General features: G+C 48.0%; 7 protein-coding genes across 13 annotated transcripts; 4 read left to right on the forward strand and 3 right to left on the reverse strand.

Moving 5' to 3' along the window:
• Positions 1–229: 229 nt before the first annotated feature.
• On the reverse strand, positions 230–1032 carry LOC108028505 (protein brother). Its single transcript, XM_017100388.3, has one exon. It carries the CDS (start codon positions 1013–1015, stop codon positions 248–250), a length of 768 nt encoding a protein of 255 aa, XP_016955877.2. The 5' UTR covers positions 1016–1032; the 3' UTR covers positions 230–247.
• Positions 1033–1420: 388 nt separating this feature from the next.
• LOC108031238 (proline-rich protein PRCC) lies at positions 1421–2951 on the forward strand. Its single transcript, XM_017104477.3, has one exon. It carries the CDS (start codon positions 1479–1481, stop codon positions 2892–2894), a length of 1416 nt encoding a protein of 471 aa, XP_016959966.1. The 5' UTR covers positions 1421–1478; the 3' UTR covers positions 2895–2951.
• Positions 2933–3434, reverse strand: LOC108031248 (transmembrane protein 60). Its single transcript, XM_017104489.3, has one exon. The coding sequence runs from the start codon at positions 3332–3334 to the stop codon at positions 2939–2941; it is 396 nt and encodes a 131-aa protein (XP_016959978.1). The 5' UTR covers positions 3335–3434; the 3' UTR covers positions 2933–2938.
• A 221-nt stretch (positions 3435–3655) lies between these two features.
• LOC108029266 (coatomer subunit alpha) lies at positions 3656–7847 on the forward strand. The gene is made up of 3 exons (XM_017101468.2): positions 3656–3719; positions 3829–4881; positions 4943–7847. Exons 2-3 carry the CDS (start codon positions 3936–3938, stop codon positions 7699–7701), a joined length of 3705 nt encoding a protein of 1234 aa, XP_016956957.1. The 5' UTR covers positions 3656–3719; positions 3829–3935; the 3' UTR covers positions 7702–7847.
• A 204-nt stretch (positions 7848–8051) lies between these two features.
• On the reverse strand, positions 8052–9311 carry LOC108029288 (protein big brother). The gene has a single exon (XM_017101490.3). It carries the CDS (start codon positions 9006–9008, stop codon positions 8367–8369), a length of 642 nt encoding a protein of 213 aa, XP_016956979.1. The 5' UTR covers positions 9009–9311; the 3' UTR covers positions 8052–8366.
• A 627-nt stretch (positions 9312–9938) lies between these two features.
• LOC108029277 (methyltransferase-like protein) lies at positions 9939–11276 on the forward strand. 2 transcript variants are annotated; one of them, XM_017101479.3, is made up of 2 exons: positions 9939–10117; positions 10305–11276. In XM_017101479.3, the coding sequence occupies exons 1-2, from the start codon at positions 10023–10025 to the stop codon at positions 11116–11118; spliced, it is 909 nt and encodes a 302-aa protein (XP_016956968.1). In that variant the 5' UTR covers positions 9939–10022; the 3' UTR covers positions 11119–11276. The 2 variants fall into 2 exon arrangements, with proteins under 2 accessions (XP_016956968.1, XP_050742670.1); XM_050886713.1 differs by having other exon boundaries at positions 9979–10250.
• A 195-nt stretch (positions 11277–11471) lies between these two features.
• LOC108029296 (neuronal synaptobrevin) lies at positions 11472–18668 on the forward strand. Of its 6 annotated transcripts, none has more exons than XR_007763817.1 (8): positions 11472–11523; positions 11976–12416; positions 13230–13302; positions 13567–13717; positions 13818–13976; positions 14040–14091; positions 15621–16054; positions 16622–16757. XR_007763817.1 is itself a non-coding variant. In XM_044095334.2 (6 exons), exons 2-6 carry the CDS (start codon positions 13274–13276, stop codon positions 16798–16800), a joined length of 570 nt encoding a protein of 189 aa, XP_043951269.1. In that variant the 5' UTR covers positions 11973–12416; positions 13230–13273; the 3' UTR covers positions 16801–18668. The 6 variants fall into 6 exon arrangements, 2 of the variants coding, with proteins under 2 accessions (XP_043951269.1, XP_043951270.1); XR_007763818.1 differs by having other exon boundaries at positions 11474–11523; positions 11973–12416; XR_006368508.1 differs by lacking the exons at positions 11472–11523; positions 15621–16054 and adding an exon at positions 15332–15432 and having other exon boundaries at positions 11973–12416; positions 16622–16728.
• The last annotated feature ends 926 nt before the right edge of the window (positions 18669–19594 follow it).

The following is a 19594-nucleotide window of genomic DNA, read 5'->3' on the forward strand; positions in this document are numbered from 1 at the left end:
AGGACATGCAACTGGGCCTATTGAAACGGGATTAGCAAGGGTTTGCGGTCTAGTTCTCTATTGATCAGCAAAATTATGTTTCGCTATTATTCATTATATATTGGGTGATATGCCGATGATATTGGGTTTGGGTTTTCAGAAGGCGAACCAAATAAAAATAATAACACGAATCATTGGTTTTACTAATTTATTATCGAATTTACTTAGAGTTTACTTAAGATTACAACCCTATGATAAGTATACACCCCTACCAGCCCATCGGTCCTCCGGGCAGACCAGGTCCACCTCTGCGATGGTGATCCTCGGGCGGAGTCTGGGGCGTGTGGTAAATCCTCTTGGACTCGGCCATGCGCTGGTTGTAGCTCTGGATCTGCTCCTGCAGTTGGGCATCCTCCTGCTGGGCTCGTTGCTCGTCGAACTCCAGACTGGCCACGCCGTCCAATCGATCCAGATCCACCCAGCCACGGAAGCGGACACACACTCCGTTCATGATGAAGCTGGAGCGCAGATGCACTTTGCCCCGCTCCCGCTCGAAGTCGCACTCCTGCTCCTGGGCATAGGGATTGTGGTTGGCGTTGAAGTAGAGCTGCAGGTTGGTGCCCGAGGCTACCATCGAGATCTCCGCATAGCCCTTGCGGCAGTCGTTGACGAACCTCATGCGGCGCTCCTCCGCCGCGCGTTCCCTGTAGCCCGTGTAGCGCACCTCGCTCTCCCGGCTGAGCCGGCGGAAGAGCTCGTCGCTCTCGAACTTAGATCTCTGGTCGGGCACCACTCGGGGCATCTTGAAGATGAAACGAGGTTTGGGCTGCTCGTACATGGCCATGGCTTCGTATGGTGGTAGCATCCCGTTCAAGGCGGCTGCGTCTCCGAGATTCTGGTGGTGATGCATGGTTTTTTGATGTATGCTCGTATGTATTCGTTGAGGGGAAAATGTTGACTGATCTCCAATGGGATGTTCTGCCCAATTTATACCAAATAAGACTTGTGGTTCAGGTAGGTTACCTGAGGAATCCATGTAACTTTCTGTTTTATGATCCCTGTTAGGTAAGAAGAATACACTTATGTGACCATCTGGAGTTGGTCAGGTCTTTTTTAAGTACCCTTTATTTGGGTTTACGCCTTCTCAGGTAGACAAAGCACGGTTTTTCGCAAAACAGATTAATTTTGCATTATGTTAAAGTTTTTATGATTTTATAGGACCAACATCTCAGCCTTTTCGTGGTATTTTAGAAATTTCTGTTAGTACAAAACCATATAAAACTGAACTTTTAAATTAGAAAATTATAAAGTTCTTTAAAGATCACAGAATTTTTAAATCAAAATTTAAAAATAAACACTTTGTAACGGTAATATGCGCAGTGTTGGATAATACTAAATAATACGAGGCGACAACAATGCAAGAACAGGTGACAACTCTAGCCACATTAAACAGCTGTAGTTATTGTATTGTATTGTTTAATTTCAACACTTTGTTAAAAATGTCGCTTGTTGCTTATGCCGCCAGCTCTGACGAAGATTCAGAGAACGAGGAGGAGGAGAACCCTGGTCCACAGGTGGAACTGGTAAAACCAGCAGCCAAGCCAAGCACAACAGATCCCTCCAATGAGACACCCATTGAGCCTGAATCAACCAGTGGTCACATCAGCGATGAAGACGACGATTACGTCCCCCAGGAAGTGTCGCTGCAGGAGTTGAAGCCACAAACTGGAAGGCTACTTCTAGCCTTACCCAAACCAAAAGTCTCTACTCCCGCTGCAAACCCTGAAGATGAGGACGTGGACGAACTGGTGACCCCCGCCTTTGCCAACCTGCCCATGCCACGAACGGCAGCGCCAGGAAAAGCCATCATAGAGGAGAAGGATGATGAGTTCCTGCACAAAAAAGCACTGCCCGTTGAAATAGAGAAACCTCCGCCGCCAGTTAAAGGGCGCGTCAAGATCAGCATTCCGTCGCTGCGGGAATTCTCCGATGTGGATCGGGAGAAGGCTGACAAGGCCAAGAACAAAGTGGACAAACCCAATGTTCCGAAGGGATCGGGACTGCTTAGTCTGCTGCCCCAGGCAAAGTCGGAGAGAAATTTCTCTAAAAGCTCCACATCCGTGGCAGCCACTCCGACAGCGAGCACAACTACTGCTCCCAAGCCAACAAGCAGTCATCCTGTGCAGCCTCGATCCTCTCCAGCTTTTGTGCCCGATACAGTAAAGCTAAGACGAGCAGCGCACAATACCGAAGGTGTAGACGGCCCGAAGGCCGCAAAAAAGAAGAATTCTGAAGCAAAGGATGCTTCGAAGTCCATAAAAGCCAAACCCACTTCGCTGGTGAATGCCAGCGATAGTGAGGATGATGATGAGGGTACTGGAGACTTTTTCTCCCTAAACTCAGAGCAGAAACTTCCCGAGGTGAGCAGCAACGAGATTAGCGCACTGGTGGCCAAGCGAGCAGCTAAAATGGTAGAGGCCAGTACCAAATACCTGGAGGAGATTGCCGAGAAGGAAGCCGCCGAAGCAGAGGCCGCCCGACTTGAGGAGGAGCAGACGCAGTTGGCGCAGAAGCGCTACCACGAGCAGCAGCTAAACGCCGAGGCCATGGACGCACTGGTGGGCAAGAATGCCAAGCGACGACGAAAGGAGGCGAAGGAGATGCAGGTGATCGACATTGTGGGCTCACAGGTAATGCCCGATCGCGAGGAATGGATGCGAACGGCGCTGGCCTCGTCGACTACCTTCCAGCCCACTGGAGTGCTGACGGACGAGGAGCCAGTGGCAGGAACGAGGCGCAAGCACCAGATCACCTACCTGGCGCACAAGGCCAAGGCCAACGAGGCCGAGCTGCAGGCCATGTGGTCGGCCAACCGGCAGACCCGCAGAGCCACCCAGAGCAAATACGGCTTTTGAGTTTCCACTTTATGTACACCTAATCTTAAAATACATGCTTAATCCTACTGAATCCAACCCTCTCGTTTGCCTAACCTGCTGCCCACGTAGAAGATGGCGGTGCTCAGCAGGAGGACCACCGGGGCAATGGTCACGTAAATGGGAATCTGTTGCGGGTACTCCAGCGTCAGGCAGACCATGACCTGCGAGGAGATGGTCAGCAGAACGCCGGCGATGTTCCATTTGTAGAGGAACAGGAGGTCCGTCAGGCAGGTTAGGTTCCGCCACTTGCGGATGAACTTTATGATCACGTAGATGATGATAATCACATCGAAGAACCAGAGCGGCGTGAAGGTGACGAACCAATTCCAGGTGGTGCGCGGGTCCAGGCGCAGGCACAGCAGGATCAGGAAGACCAGCACGATGAACCAGGTGAAGAGTGCGCGGTGTGCCAGCGTCATGTTTTCCTGTTATTTATAACTTTTTCATGGTAGGTCGGGACGTAAACAAAGCGAAGGTACATATAATTTGGTTGCACTTTTTGCCAGTGTTGTGAAACTGTGCAACTCATATGGTATACCACAGTGGCCAATAAAAGTAATCAACAAAGAAACTTATAGCACAAGAACGCAGACAATTAAATTCATTCCAAGGCCATTTAAACAAATATAAAAAATAATTTGTTTAATTTAATAAATGAACGCTAATTGGAAAACGTATTTTTGAAAAACATGCTTTAATTGTGTACAAATACTTTTGGCAACCTGTGCATCCCTGCCAGTGGTTGACAGCCCTGCCTGCGTTGAAAAGAAGAAGATAATTGACGTGTCACAATTTCAACGATTGGTTGGTGTTTTTCATAAAATTAATTGTTGGCAGTAGATTGCGTGTTAATTAAATACTCCCCATAGCGGATAGTAACACAACACACCTCCTTGTTCTTATTTTAACACAGGCAAGTGCCCGCAGCAACCGAAAAAGGGCGCTTGAAGGAAAAGCCGACAGCCAGCAGAGGAACCCATTTTGAGACACACACACAGGCAGGTCGGAAAAAGTGCCAACATGCTGACCAACTTCGAGTCCAAGTCGGCGCGGGTGAAAGGCCTCTCCTTCCACCCAAAACGCCCCTGGATCCTGGTCAGCTTGCACAGCGGCGTCATCCAGCTGTGGGACTACCGGATGCATACGCTGCTCGAGAAGTTCGACGAGCACGACGGACCGGTGAGAGGCGTGGCCTTCCACCAGCAGATGCCTCTCTTTGTCTCCGGCGGCGATGACTACAAGATCAAGGTGTGGAACTACAAGCAGCGCCGCTGCATCTTCACCCTGCTGGCCCATTTGGACTACGTCCGCACGGTGGCCTTCCACCACGAATACCCGTGGATTCTGAGCGCGTCCGACGATCAGACCATCCGCATCTGGAACTGGCAGTCGCGCAACTGCATCTGCGTGTTGACGGGCCACAACCACTATGTGATGTGCGCCCAGTTCCATCCCACGGAGGACCAGATCGTCTCCGCATCGCTGGATCAGACGGTCCGCGTGTGGGACATCTCCGGTCTGCGCAAGAAGAACGTGGCTCCCGGTCCTGGAGGCCTCGATGATCACCTGAAGGGACATCCGGGTGCCACCGATTTGTTTGGCCAAGCGGATGCCGTGGTCAAGCACGTGCTCGAGGGACACGACCGCGGCGTCAACTGGGCCAGCTTCCATCCCACTCTGCCACTGATTGTGTCCGGAGCCGATGATCGTCTGGTAAAGCTGTGGCGCATGAACGAGTACAAGGCCTGGGAGGTGGACACCTGCCGCGGCCACTACAACAACGTGTCCAGTGTACTCTTCCATCCACGTCAGGACCTGATCCTCTCGAACGGTGAGGATCGCAGCATTCGCGTGTGGGACATGACCAAGCGCCAGTGCCTCTTCACATTCCGGCGGGACAACGAGCGTTTCTGGATTCTTACGGCGCATCCAACCTTGAATCTGTTTGCAGCTGGCCACGATGGAGGTGAGTTAATAACTAATACCTTAAAGGTCATTGTAAAATATATTGGTTGTTCTTTTGACAGGTATGGTGGTCTTCAAATTGGAGCGAGAGCGTCCCGCCTACGCCGTGCACGGCAACATTCTCTACTACGTTAAAGAGCGTTTCCTGCGCAAGCTGGACTTTACCACCACCAAGGACACGGTGGTGATGCAACTGCGGCCGGGCAAGTCGCCGGTTTACAGCATGTCCTATAATCCTGCATTGAACGCCGTTCTCATCTGCACGCGCACCAACAACTTGGAGAACAGCACCTACGATCTTTGCCAGATTCCCAAGGATACTGAGAGCCAGAGCGAGTCAGACAGCAAGCGCAGCTCTGGAATCACTGCCATCTGGGTGGCCCGCAATCGGTTTGCAGTGCTGGACCGCAACCAGCAGTTGGTGATCAAGAACTTCAAGAACGAGGTGACCAAGAAGCTGCCGACCTTCTGCGAGGAGATCTTCTATGCCGGCACGGGCATGCTGCTCATCCGCGATCCCGAGTTCGTCACTCTGTACGAGGTCCAACGTCTTGTCTCCGTGGGAAGCATCAAGCTGGCCAAGTGCCGCTACGTGGTGTGGTCTCCGGACATGTCCTTGGTGGCACTGCTCTGCAAGCACTCGGTGACCATCTGCGACCGCAGGCTGCAGTATTTGTGCACTGTGCAGGAAAACTGTCGGGTGAAGTCAGGAGCCTGGGACGAGTCGGGCGTGTTTATCTACACCACCAGCAACCACATCAAGTACGCGATCACCAACGGAGACCACGGCATCATCCGTACATTGGATCTACCCATTTACTTGACTCGCGTCAAGGGCAACCAGGTGTTTTGCCTGGATCGCGAGTGCCGCACTCGCGTTCTCCACATCGATCCCACGGAGTACAAGTTTAAACTGGCCCTGATCCAGCGCAAGTACGACGAGGTGCTGCACATGGTGAGGAATGCACGTCTTGTGGGTCAGAGCATCATTGCCTACCTGCAGCAGAAGGGATACCCGGAGGTGGCTTTGCACTTTGTCAAGGATGAGAAAACGCGATTTGGACTGGCTCTGGAGTGCGGCAACATCGAAATTGCCCTGGAGGCAGCCAAGGCTCTGGATGACAAGGACTGCTGGGATCGTCTAGGCCAGAGCGCCCTGCTCCAAGGCAATCACCAGGTGGTGGAGATGTGCTACCAACGGACCAAGAACTTTGACAAGCTTAGCTTCCTCTACCTGATCACCGGCAACCTGGAGAAGCTCAAGAAGATGAACAAGATCGCAGAGATCCGCAAGGATGTGTCCGCCCAGTACCAGGGTGCTCTTCTCCTTGGTGATGTCAAGGAGCGGGTCAATATCCTTAAAAACTGCGGGCAACTTTCGTTGGCCTATCTCACAGCAGCTACCCATGGATTCGAGGACCTCACTCAATCCCTGGGCGAGACGATTACTTCGCAGGGCAATGCCCTTCCCGAGGTGAATCCTAACGCTCAGTTGTTGCAGCCACCTGTGCCCATCCAGCAGTTGGAGACCAACTGGCCACTTCTTTCCGTTTCCAAGGGCTTCTTCGAGGGCGCCATGGTCACCAGGGCTGGATCCAGTGCCACTGCCCGCCAGGCGCTGAACATCAACGCCGATGCTGCTGTGCTGGACGAGCACAATGGCGGCGGTGATGGCTGGGGAGCGGATGCTGATCTGGGTCTGGACGAGGACGGCGATGAGGAGATGCACGATGCGCTGAGTAACGATGGAGAAGCTGGAGCTGGAGGAGAGGATGGAGCCGGCTGGGATGTGGGCGATGATGATCTTGTGGTGCCCGAGGAGCTGGCCTCCAAGATTAAGGCCTCCGCCCTCGACAGCAACTACTATGCGGCGCCCAACAAGGGCTTGTCTCCTGCCCAACAATGGGCCAACAACTCGCCTCTTGTGCTGGACCATGTCAAGGCAGGTTCTTTCGAGACCGCCTTCCGTTTGCTGCACGACCAGCTGGGAGTGGTCAACTTCAAGCCATTCAAGACGCTCTTCCTGCAGAACTACGCCTGCTCTCGCACCAGCTTCACGGCCAATCCGAATCTGCAATCGCTTAGTGGTTACCCACTGCGCAACTTCTCCGAAACAAACATCAAGCTGCAGCGTCCGGCGGTGGGCATCAAGCTCAACGACTTGGTGGCGCGTCTGCAGGCTGGATACCAACTAACGACATCTGGCAAGTTCTCCGAGGCGGTGGAGAAGTTCCATTCCATCCTGATCAGCATTCCACTGCTGGTGGTGGACACGAAAGCGGATACGGCGGAGGCCCAGCAGCTGCTGAGGATCTGCGCGGAGTACATCGTTGGTCTGAAGATGGAGACTGTGCGCAAGGGCATGCCCAAGTCAACGCTGGAGGAGCAGAAGCGTCTGTGCGAGATGGCAGCCTATTTTACACATTGCAAGCTCCAACCCGTGCACCAAATCCTCACCCTGCGTACCGCCCTCAACATGTTCTTTAAGCTGAAGAACTACAAGACGGCCGCCTCCTTTGCCCGCCGTCTCTTGGAGTTAGCTCCACGTCCTGACGTGGCCCAGCAAGTGCGAAAGATCCTGCAGGCCTGCGAGGTGAATCCCGTGGACGAGCACCAGCTGCAGTACGAGGAGTTTAATCCATTCACAATCTGCGGCATCAGCTGGAAGCCGTTGTACAGGGGCAAACCAGAGGTGACCTGTCCCTTCTGCTCCTCCTCCTTCGACCCGCAGTACAAGGGAAGTCTCTGCACCGTCTGCGAGGTGAGCCAGATCGGCAAGGATAGCATTGGTCTGCGCATCTCCAGTCTGCAATTCCGCTAGGACGGACAAGCTTGTCTGCTTTTTAATATATACGTTTCCTCCACGCCAAGCGAGATCCCTTAGTTTAGTTTTACACGATCCTTGCTTATTATGTATCAAGTTCAGTATCCGTACATTATAATATGGTTTAACATCAAATCAAACAACTGGTTTTCTTCTATCTTAGCGATAGTATATCAACGAATGTATGGTTTTCAATAGATTTCAAGGTTCTTCCAACCGATGACTACAGCAAAGCTCTCGAAACATATTAATTTGATTTAAAACTCATCCCTCCTACGTAGTTTCCAGTGAATAGTCTTAGTAAAGCCGCCTCACAGCGGAAAGCCCAGAATTCATAATGCGACATGGATTAGTAATTATGTATTTTAGTTAAAGATACGACACTAATTCCACACTAAGTTGTAAGTATAATACCATAAAAGCATACGTAAAGTAAGCATTAGATCTAACACTAGTCTAGGAGCATAATTATTCGATCGTGTCTAACGTAATCGTATTGAAATCTCGCAAAGGGAGGCCCACCCAAGGGGCTCGGAGCATTCTCAGTTGTCCATGAAGTATTGAGTATTCGCGAATTGAGTCTCTAGCTGCTGGTGGTGCGGCTGCTGCTGCTGGAGCTGTAGCTGCGGATGTGACGGCCCTGGCGCCGTCCACAGATCCAACTAACGGCGCCACATGCTGGCGCCGACGCCAATGCCACCGGAGGCCACGCCCCGCCGCACCGCCTCCATCTCGTCTTGTCGGTTGTCGCGGTAGGCGCGCTTGGTGTCCTCGAACTCGCGCAGTCGCTGGTTGTAGCGATCGATCTGGTCCCGCAGGATGGCATCCTCGTGCATTGCCCGGCGCTCGTCGTACTCCAGACAGCCCACGCCGTCCAGCCGCTCCAGATCCATCCAGCCGCGGAAGCGGACGCATACCCCGTTCATAATGAAATAGGACTTGATGTGCACCTTGCCGTGCTCCTTGTCGAAGTCGCACTCCTTGTCGTGCAGGTACGGATTCTGGTTGGCGTTGAAGACCAGCTGCAGATTGGTGCCCGAGGCCACGAAGCTGGCCTCCGTGTGTCCCTCGCGACAGCCGTTCATGAAGCGCACCTGCCGCTCCTCGATGCTGCGCTCCCGGTAGCCCGTGTAGCGCACCTCGCTCTCCCGACTGAGCCGCCGGAAGAGCTCGTCGCTCTCGAACTTGGACTTCTGGTCGGGCACCACGCGCGGCATCTTGAAGATGAAGCGGGGCTTGGGCTGCTCGTACAATCCGATGGTGTCGTAGGGAATCATGTTGGCCAGGGCCGCCTCGTTCATCATTTTATCGTTTGAAGCGCGTCTCGTTCGCTGGATGGAACGCTAATTGGGGTCTGTTTCTGTGGGTCCTCCTGCGGACCTCTGCGTATACGCAATGCTTTTCGGAACACTATTCGCTGAACGGGGTCTCTTTCGGTCGCTCCTTCGACGAGCCTTCTACGTGTATGCAATAAGCGCTTGTGTCTCAGCACACTGAATGCTAATTGTTTAAATTTCTCGCCTCCGTCGCAAAAAACAACGCACAATACAACAAAAAGGATGGTTTGCGGTTTTGATATACCAACTGACGCGGCGTTGCCACTGGGTAAAAAGTGGAGTCGGAAATAATAGAGATGTGAGTGAAAGCACGACACGAGCACGCGGGATACAATCATATGGAATAATTAAGTGTTGCTATTTACTATTTAATATTAATGTTGATAAATGCGACTTTCAAAAATAATTTTAAATTTTTCCCCCAACAATTTGTATTCTCTAACAGCAGAATAGTAACTCTAGTAGTAACATAGTTTGGTATAGAAAAAGTAGGACTCACCAGTAGATTATTCTCTTAATTTCAGCTTACTTCCTTAGCATAATTATTTTGTTTCAATACACTTTTTCCAGAAATTACTTTCCTCACACAATACCAATTTATAAAGCACACCCCTAGAAATAGCCAACACTCAGTTTTCGGCGGTCTGGCAGCATTGTTTAGCTAACCAACGCTTTCTACTTTTGTATGAGACTTTTTTGAGTTTTCCGTTGAAAACTCGATGTGCTTTCATTTTTTTGACTTAACTGCACAACCAGGCACACCGCGCACATAGCTATTCGCTGTTTTTCTCCGGAAAATAAAAAAACCACGGGGAACCTGGTTTCCCGCGCGACCAAGTTCGTCAGCCACTCAAAAATACTAGATGTTTCGGTATTTTCGGTATTATTTGAAAGGTGGCCACCACGGTCACACTGGATGTTTACAAAATATAGAATTTTGGTCGGAACAACAGGTGCTATATACCCTCATTCCCGACCGATATGAGTGACACGCCCGCTGCCGACAACGAGAAGCGACCCCAGTTCGGAACCCGCCTGCTCACGGACGCGGACGACGTCTTCAAGCACAATGCTTGGTAAATATGGGATGCAAATCCTCCGGAGATTGGCCAGCAAAACTTGGGAGCACACTCGCCAGCGTAAGAAACCAGCCGGAGCGGGAGGCCGGGTGCTCACCGATGTGCGAGAGGTGTTCGAGTTTAATGCCTGGTACATATCAGTAGTCCGTAGCTCATGGATACCTCTTTAATTTTCGATCTTCAGGGACCACGTGCAATGGGACGAGGAGCAGGAGATGGCCGCCCAGGCGGCAGTGGCCAAGAATTCGGCCAGCAAGATGGAGGCGGAGCAGAAGGACCGCTTCCAATCGGACGCGCCCAAGTTCTGGGACTCCTTCTACGGCATCCATGACAACCGCTTCTTCAAGGATCGCCACTGGCTCTTCACAGAGTTCCCAGAACTGGCACCTTTAACCACCGACTCGGCGAAGCAGCAACCCCGCAGCATCTTCGAACTGGGCTGTGGAGTCGGAAACACTATTCTACCCCTGTTGCAGTACAGCTCTGAGCCGCAGCTAAAAGTTTCGGGATGCGACTTTTCCTCCCGGGCCATTGAAATCCTGCGGAGCCAGCCCCAATTCGACGAGAAGCGCTGCGAGGTGTTCGTCATGGATGCCACGTTGGATCAGTGGCAGGTGCCCTTTGAGGAGAACTCGCAGGACATTATTGTCATGATCTTTGTGCTGTCCGCCATTGAGCCAAAGAAAATGCAGCGGGTGCTGGACAACTGCTACCGCTACCTTCGACCAGGAGGCCTGCTCCTTTTCCGGGATTATGGCAGGTACGACCTGGCACAGTTGCGCTTCAAGAGCGGCAAGTGTTTGGAGGACAACTTCTATGTGCGCGGCGATGGCACCATGGTGTACTTCTTTACGGAGCAGGAACTGAGGGGCATGATGACCCAAGCGGGGCTGAAGGAGGAGCAGCTCATTGTGGACCGCAGGCTGCAGGTCAACCGCGGTCGGGGCTTGAAGATGTACCGCGTTTGGATTCAGACAAAGTTCAGAAAACCGCATTAGTACGCTTAGGTCTAGATGACAATTAGCATTGAGTAATATTTTTAAGCTTATACTGTCAAGTAGCAACATTATTTTTTACTTGTTAATGTATGCATTTTAAATCGTTTGGATGTGTTAGTTGAAATATAAGTGCAAATAAAGACGATTGCAAATGAAAATTGATTGTATTGTATTGTAATATTTTAGCTAGTTAGATCTTAATTTAAAAATATTTTCTATGAGTCCTGACTAAAAGCCCGGCTTGCCTTTGAATTTCCCACCCCCTGTGCATTCGCCGCTTGTAAATCGCCGAGGAAAAGCTTCTCGCTGGAAAACCATTCGCTGCTGACCATCCAGGCAGCTTTTTCCCCAAATACACATAACAGTTAGGAAAGCTGCAAGTTTTCGCAGTTGGCCAAAAACGTCGTAAGTGAAAATTTTCCTTGTGCTGCGTAAAATATTTCTAAGAATATTATTTAAGCAAAGTTTTTTGTCACTATAGCAGTCCGAGTTGTAGTTGAGGTGTCTCCCATACTTTGTGCTAAAATATAATATTAAAAAACAGGAAAATAGAGACAAAAACTGAGACCCAAGGCAGTCAAAACCTTTCTCGTGCACAATTTCATTGATTTTTCTTTCCTTTAGCCCGAGACCAGTGGGCACTCGAAATTATTTTTAAAACGTTTTGCAGTTTGAAGATAGTTTTAAAGTGCCCCTGGGGCCAGACAACGGAAATAGGCAGAGACCTGCCCATGTAGGTGGGCGTGTGGCTGCCCTCTTTGGTCCTTGAGTAGAAGAACCCATAATACGCACAATTCAAAGTACTAACCCACATACTAAAAATAGTATTGCAACTATTTTCGCCCTCTATTCAGCAGCAGTTTCAGAGTGCTGAGCCAGAAAATTCCTGCGAAAGGCTGTCGTGGCAAGTGTTACCCGCACACACACATACACATCGCCCAGTTCCAGATTCAGATCCAGCCAATCCCCCCGTGGAGTGGAGTGAATTTTCATTGACGACTGGGGGCGAAAAAGCTCAGGCGGAACAGCGAAAGAGAGAGTGAGAGAGAGCAGGCGGCACTGAGAGCGCAACCCTCTTGAACAAAAACAACGAAACAGAGTTCAGCTGCACCACCACCCACCACCTACACCCACAGCCCACTCGGACCACCTCCATCCCGACCTGCGACAGTGAAAGACAGCGAAAGAGGCCAAGTGCACCGAGCACCTTCATCCTAATCATCGCCAGCCGAATTCGTTGAGGCCACCACAGCACCACCAAGCGACCACAGCCACAACCACACAGCCACCAGAGCCATGTAAGTGGATGGACATTATCGATCTGCCTTTCCGGCGGGGGAACGGGCAGATGGGGATTCCCCTCTTTGGGTTTTCGCACAGAGGGAATGCTCATTTGATAGCCACATTAAGTGTACGCAGCATGGGTCGCCCGTTTCATTTGTCATTTGTCAAAGTGGACCAGACTCGTAAAAATACACAAAGGAAACACGAACCGGAGCAGCTGCAGCCGCCATTTCGGTTCACTGGACATGATTCACTTGGCAATGACGTTGCCGCATCACATGGCCAAGACTCTCACACCGCAAAATCAATAAAAACACGTTTCGCACCAGTGAGTCAGGACATGCAAACTCAGTTTGCACCCATTTGGGTTTCAAAAAATTAAAAAACAGAAAAATGTAACTTATAACTAACTTATACACAGTTCACAGGGATATTTTCATATCCATTACCTTAAATTGACAGTTCTAAAAATAATATGCTATATAAGCAAATCAAGTGTTGCCGGTCTTAGGGGTAGGGTTCAGGTATTGATTTGTTTTTCTTTGTGCTCAAACTATGGAAATAGGTTGGAATAGAAAGAAATTAGTTATTTTGACCAGAGCATTAGTACTTAACAATTTTTTTGTTTTAGAAGTTTTCTTAAATCATATTAAGGTATTATTTTAAACCATAACCCTTAAACTTAAGATCATAACTATTTAAAGAAACATCAAAAAATTTCAGTAAATCTTTCGAAACATATCAGTCCAATAGTTTTCCACTTCACACACTCCTTAAATTGGATTATTATTTAAACTTAACAATTTCCCTTCCTTTGGCCCCCGCAGAGCTCAGAGGACGAGGTAAAGGTCTAAGTTTTTGGGGGTCTGAGATGGGCAAGAAAGACAAAAACATGGAACCGTAAGTGAGCTCCTTAGTCAAAGATAGCTGGCTAGAAATATACTCCAGCACTGTCTATATAGCCTACACGTATCTTCGAGATGTTTCGATTTAAGCTAGAAACTATAGTCCTACCATGTAAGCCCCACCCGAACACCCACTCTTTGTGTAATTTAAGTAATGTATTTAATTTGAGCGCCCCGTTGGGAGTTGATTAGTCTTGGTCCTTGCTATTTTTGTCCTCTGCGATGCTCGAATGACTAATGATGACCTTACATCCTGCAGGGCGGACGCTGCACCAGCTGGCGATGCACCACCAAATGCCGGAGCTCCGGCCGGAGAGGGCGGCGATGGCGAGATTGTGGGCGGACCACACAATCCGCAGCAGATTGCGGCACAGAAGCGTCTGCAGCAGACGCAGGCGCAGGTCGATGAGGTGAGTTTTGGAGTCGCTAATGATAAATACGTTCAGTAGTATGTAAACGCGGATCTAAATACACAATTCTATATTACTAAATCCTTTAATTCCCGACCAGGTCGTGGACATCATGCGCACGAATGTGGAGAAGGTGCTGGAGCGTGACAGCAAGTTGTCGGAGCTGGACGATCGTGCCGATGCCTTACAGCAGGGTGCCTCGCAGTTTGAGCAACAGGCGGGCAAGCTTAAGAGGAAATTCTGGCTCCAGAACTTGAAGGTGGCTATGAAATAACCGTACCCACTATAAAACCGGCTTCTAATACTGATTTTCCCTTCACAGATGATGATCATCATGGGCGTGATTGGCCTGGTTGTCGTGGGCATTATTGCAAGTAAGTTGGTAGATCCTCGCCTGACTTCGAACACTCATTGCCGGGACACACACCCTCTAGAGATACTGACCCCCACAACCAGTCGACTCATCCACACACAGAACCGAAAAGATATTTTCAAGATTTCCAAGTTGTGTTTGTCTTTTAAGTTCGCCTTGGTTTAGCGCTTTCGTTTCTCTACACACCGAATCTAAATTCCGTTCTTAATTCCGCCATTTTTTTCTCTAGGTAACTTTATGTAGATTGCTAACTATCTATTCCATAAGAAACTAGTAACTTAGCCGCAATGCAATGCAAATCGACACCAAATCAAAAGTCAATCAACCCAATATGAACCAATCGAAACCAAATTCAGACTCATTACAACTGCTATGAGTAGAGCTCCGAACTCACAGTTCAACTGACCGTTCGCTCAACCGATTCGACCTAGATGCCTTGCGAAATTCCCATAACTATATAGATCGATCGATCTCATATCATGTCATGCGCTTCAACCACCACTAGAACAATAACTAAATGCGGTATATATTTGTATTGTACTATATATATGCCCAAGCCCAACATCATCTGGTTCCATACGAGCATACGCACAGGTTCGGTAATGATTTGAAAGTCGTGTCGTGTGTTGTTATCGTTCCGTTGCCGTTTGCCCAACCCGTAATCAAGTTGTGATCACTCCGGATATCGGATCTCTGACCTCCGTCCATGTGGATTGCGGCTCTCACGAGAGGTGGCAACCTGCGTGGAGGAGCTGGACCGACGATATCCGTTTGCAACCGTTAGCCTTAACCGTAGGACCTTAAGTTCCAACTAGCTAGCGTAACTCCCGTAAGCAGTAATCGTAAAGTTTGTGGTTTGTTCAGTGTTTCGTTATCCGTATCCGTATCTGTTTTCATTTGTTTCGTTCTAATATTGGCAGCAGCACCACAGCCACAGACACACGATTGTGCCAAATGTCCTGTGTAAAATATTTATACAATAAACTCGAATCCAGCTCCCCAGTAAACGTAGTCCCTTCTCGAAACTCGTTACTCGTCGATACTAAGTCTCAACTCAAAAACGCAAACGGCCTTCAGATCGCAAGAGCTAGCCTTACTTGTACCACTGAAAACCACAGCAAAAGCATAAAGTACTGCCATATTATTTTCTATTTACCTCTGTTATTTAAATGTTTTCACTTTTCACCTTGATTTGACACACTCTTTCTACTACACTGAACCATATTTTTGAACAATTGCAGAGAAAGACGAAGAATAAATACACACTGAGAGCTTTAGCTTTGTACAATTTTCCTAACCATAAGCAAAACAATTTACCCCAAAATAGCACTTTGTGTGTGAGGTAAAGGCGAGAGCAAACTTTTATTTATTACTCATACGCCACGTTTATCGCTAGGTGCACCCGTTGAAGAACTCACTTCTTTTACAAGACTCAAAATTTAATTTGGTTTTTTAGTTTTTGTTTTCTATCGACTATACCTGCTTTGAAGCAATTCAAAAACATAAACTCACCCAAACAATTTCTCGTAGAACCGTACATGTCGGATGATAATGCTGCTCCGCAGCCTCCTGCCTTGCAGCAGCAGGTGGCTCCGGCTTCGGCAACTGCACCAGAATCAGCACCACCACCACCACCACAACAACTACAACAACAAGAACAACAACTACAACCACACCACCATACACAAAATCAAAAATCTGAACCACCGACACTCGAGAAACCATTGGCCGAGAAATTGACCGACCAACCACAGAGTCCGTCGGATGAAGTGGCGACTGGACAATAGAACCGCTCACGATCTCTCTTGAAAACCACCAACCAACCAACAACCAACCGAACAGCAACAACAGAAACTAATCAGCCATCGATTAACCACCAAAAGCCGCATCCGTAGAACCATAGTCAAAATTAATCACACTCTCTATTTGAAACCATTGACAAAAACGATCCAATCCGATACACTGTAAGCAAAAAGTAAAACAACGGCAGCATATCCACCAAATTATCAAATATCATACCCAGTAATTTGACACCTGCGCTTATTTCCGTTTCCGTTTCGATTCCGCTGTTCCCCTGATTTTCTATGATTTCCTGTTGAGTATAACCGATGCAGTATGTGCTGCATCGCTTACACCCAGCTTTAGCCGCCTGCATGTGAGTTAATCGATGTCTTTGTGTGATTAGTACTATATCATTTTGTGGTTCCTTGATTTACCATGTTGTATGTGATTTGGAATTGGCCTAAGTTTAATGCACCGAAAAGCGAAAGGGGTTTTAGGGGAAGACGGCTTTCTGTGACTGCCTAAATGTACATAACCTATTGATATTCGTTCGATGCAGTTGTCCCATTGTCCACATCCCATGTCCACTACTATGCTATATTACTATCCCATCATGAGTGAGCTTTTAACCATTGAAGTGTAATATTTTTGGCGTATACCCGTGTATCGATGTCTGAGCTCGGCTAAAGAGAGCTGAAGCGCCTTGTGTTTCAACCCACTAATTCTGGCTTTACTTTCCCAAAACACAGATAAACTTGGCCTCATAGGCGGGGAGCAGCCGCCTCAGTACCAGTACCCCCCACAGTACATGCAGCCACCGCCGCCGCCGCCGCAGCAGCCCGCCGGAGGACAGTCGTCGCTGGTGGATGGGGCAGGAGCAGGAGGATCGGACGGCGGAGCAGCAGCTGGCGACCACGGCGGCGTGTAAGCCATCTCGCTGCCAGGACGAACGCTTCTCGATTAAAAAATAGAGCCCCCTCCTCGAAAGAGGCTGGCGAAAGCAGTTGAAAGCCAGAAGAAAACTCAGTTAAACTAGAAAATCTCGAGAATTGCAATGAAAACTCAATAATAATTTCCACTTAGACGATCGATGTGCACGAGTTGGTGTGAGAGGTGGTTTTAAGTAACTTACGTCATAATATTAATACTAAATCTAAAGAAGACGCTCCGGACAAATTCAAGTTGTTGCTAATTTGTTTATGGTTACATTATTTCATGCATAAAATAAAAGAACGGTATATATAATTATAAATATAAATACAAATATAAAATACAACAATATTACGAGTGACTCTCTAAACCACGCTCTACTACCGGAGACATGGAACCGCACCTCTGCGCTGCACTGGCAACAAGGAGCGCCAGTGGAGCAGGAGGACAGGCGTCGCTTCCCGAAGTTCGCAGCTCTTTGAACTCAGTTTCCTTAGCAAATCAACTAGACAAACTAAAAGAACATAACTATTTCGGAACAAGACCCAAAACCAAAGAAATCTCAGCTTTGTTCCTAAGTAAAGTAACGCAAATATGAATATTCGAAATGTATAATCCAAAAAGATGTTTGAAATCGACAGGCCACATAGGCAATGGGCAGTTAAAAATGTATTCATGCAACTTTACTTATACATAGAGCAAGTGTAGACGGCTAAAGAAGACAAACAAGTGGGTGCGAAACGAGAACCCAAAGTCTAGTGAAAATATACAAAGCGATTTTGTTTGCCGAGTTCTGTTTACTGATCACTGTTGTGTTTGAAAAACAGTTTCGATTGAAAGATGAAACCAGACAGTTCAACGATTAAATTAAGCGCTAGACACACAATACGTTGGTTATCCAAAGGATCCATTGATTTACCTAGCTCGACGACACATGTTTGTATATTTCAATGTTACGAGTAATAGCGAGGCGGTACTTAGAGCATATATATGTACGTGTATGTAACGATATGATATTTAGATCTCACACACTCCACCCGATCCCCAGGCCCCATAACCCCAGTCCCCGCATAGCCGATCAGAATCAGAATCAGAGTCAGAGAAAGAACTTTGAGTCCCCACTCGCAGCACATATTGTACTCACCTTGTTCTGAATATATACAGCCTATATAACTACGATTAATGTATTAACTAATTGATTCTACAAGCGCCTGCCCGAAGTGCTTTGCCTACCAACCAGTTTTGGGGCACGAACAAATCGAACAAATGAACTAATGAAAACCAAGGAGATTAGTGGGTGGGAAACGAAGTAACCCAAATCCGAATGCAGGTATTTTTAGCAATATCCGTAGCGTGTACAATATGTCGCCCCAAAGCTTATTAGAATCTCGTTCAGTGTCCATCTCAGACTCAACCAGACACTTCACGTGCATATAACCATTAACAGATATAACTCAATATATGTATGTAATAACCAGTGACAAATGTTTAGAAAAGCGTTTCGATTTTTGTTTGGATTTTAGCAGAACAAAAACCACAAGAAACAGAAGGGAAATAAGAAGACAATTGTATACACAAAAAGACCTAAGAAAAACACCCGAGGAATGGAGAGCCCGCAGGGGTTCCTCCCTTAGCATTGAGACACTCCGGAACCCTTGGGGCGGCGGAGCAAGTGGTCCCCGGATAAAACAAGACGGACACACATGACAAAGAAAAGCTCTATAAGAATCCCCAAAAACCACAGACGGCAATGAGAGTATATATATATGAACCGTATATAAACAATAATATTACTAATTAATTTAATGATTAATTGCACCCCGAAAATACATAATTATTTAAATAAATAAATAAAAATAAAGTCAATGCGTTTTCTTTAGTTTGGGGAGCTGGTGGAGCCTATGCGTTTTGTAGAGTATGGAAATATTTTCTATGTTTAGTTTTGTTTTAAGGGTTGCAACAAGCTAAAGTTGGATATGGAATAAATACAATAAAAGGTTCAAAATTAATTAGTTTCCATTTTATTGTTTCAACAGTCTTTACTTTCCTTAAACCCCGGTTCTTCAAATGATTTTATATCTATTTTTCTGTTTTAAGTATAATGTTTTAATTAAAATATTCTACTGATAAACGTAAGCTTACGCTAATTTAATTTATGGGAACTTTTCCTTTAACCATGTAAGCTCTAATTGCTTACCTGGCACCGAATTAATTTCCGAATTAAGAAACAAAGGGAGCGCGGCCTAAAAATAGTGCCTTACACAAAGTGTAGCATACTATCCAGCGCTTGGCAGCCAAATTGCGCACTTGACTGCGGGAAAGGATACGCCTGGATATCAGGACCGAGCCCACGTGGCTGCATGCATAAGCAGCACACAGGATATTGGAAATAAAACCCGTCTGCGGTGGGGAAGCCTACATTTATATCTGGGAAAGGAAAGGCGGGGGAGGAAAGGCGCTGTTTACCACACTTGCCACACCTGATTAAAATCTATTGACAATGCAGGCGACGGCGAAATTGGAGCAGCGCTAACAAGGGCCCACAAAGGAAGCGGCAACGGCTCCCTTCGATGCCCCAGTTGCCCCTTGAACCCGTGGAGCCCAGCCAGCACTTAATGAAACCCAATTACCGGGGGTGTCCGCCAGCGGAATCCTGGAGGCGGATGGCAAACAATAACAGCTGCGAAGAGCCCAGCTGCGCCGCAACACCTGCAAATTTTATTTGCATTTTTCCTGCCATTTTGGCACCCTGTAAATATTGACTGGGGGTATATGGGTTCGTATTTACTGAC

Source organism: Drosophila biarmipes, chromosome 3L (genome assembly GCF_025231255.1).
Source record: "Drosophila biarmipes strain raj3 chromosome 3L, RU_DBia_V1.1, whole genome shotgun sequence".
In the NCBI taxonomy this organism is placed as follows: Eukaryota; Metazoa; Arthropoda; class Insecta; order Diptera; family Drosophilidae; genus Drosophila; species Drosophila biarmipes.

Bases quoted from the DNA above. Each gene is read 5' to 3' on its own strand.
- LOC108028505 (XM_017100388.3), bottom strand. From the start codon at position 1,015: ATGGATTCCTCAGGTAACCTACCTGAACCACAAGTCTTATTTGGTATA.
- LOC108031238 (XM_017104477.3), top strand. From the start codon at position 1,479: ATGTCGCTTGTTGCTTATGCCGCCAGCTCTGACGAAGATTCAGAGAAC.
- LOC108031248 (XM_017104489.3), bottom strand. From the start codon at position 3,334: ATGACGCTGGCACACCGCGCACTCTTCACCTGGTTCATCGTGCTGGTC.
- LOC108029266 (XM_017101468.2), top strand. From the start codon at position 3,936: ATGCTGACCAACTTCGAGTCCAAGTCGGCGCGGGTGAAAGGCCTCTCC. The intron at 4,882-4,942 runs GTGAGTTAATAA...TTCTTTTGACAG, and splicing joins TGCAGCTGGCCACGATGGAG to GTATGGTGGTCTTCAAATTG.
- LOC108029288 (XM_017101490.3), bottom strand. From the start codon at position 9,008: ATGATGAACGAGGCGGCCCTGGCCAACATGATTCCCTACGACACCATC.
- LOC108029277 (XM_050886713.1), top strand. From the start codon at position 10,111: ATGCTTGGTAAATATGGGATGCAAATCCTCCGGAGATTGGCCAGCAAA. The intron at 10,251-10,304 runs GTACATATCAGT...TTCGATCTTCAG, and splicing joins GTGTTCGAGTTTAATGCCTG to GGACCACGTGCAATGGGACG.
- LOC108029296 (XM_044095334.2), top strand. From the start codon at position 13,274: ATGGGCAAGAAAGACAAAAACATGGAACC. The intron at 13,977-14,039 runs GTGGCTATGAAA...TTCCCTTCACAG, and splicing joins TCTGGCTCCAGAACTTGAAG to ATGATGATCATCATGGGCGT. The intron at 14,092-16,621 runs GTAAGTTGGTAG...CCCAAAACACAG, and splicing joins TGTCGTGGGCATTATTGCAA to ATAAACTTGGCCTCATAGGC.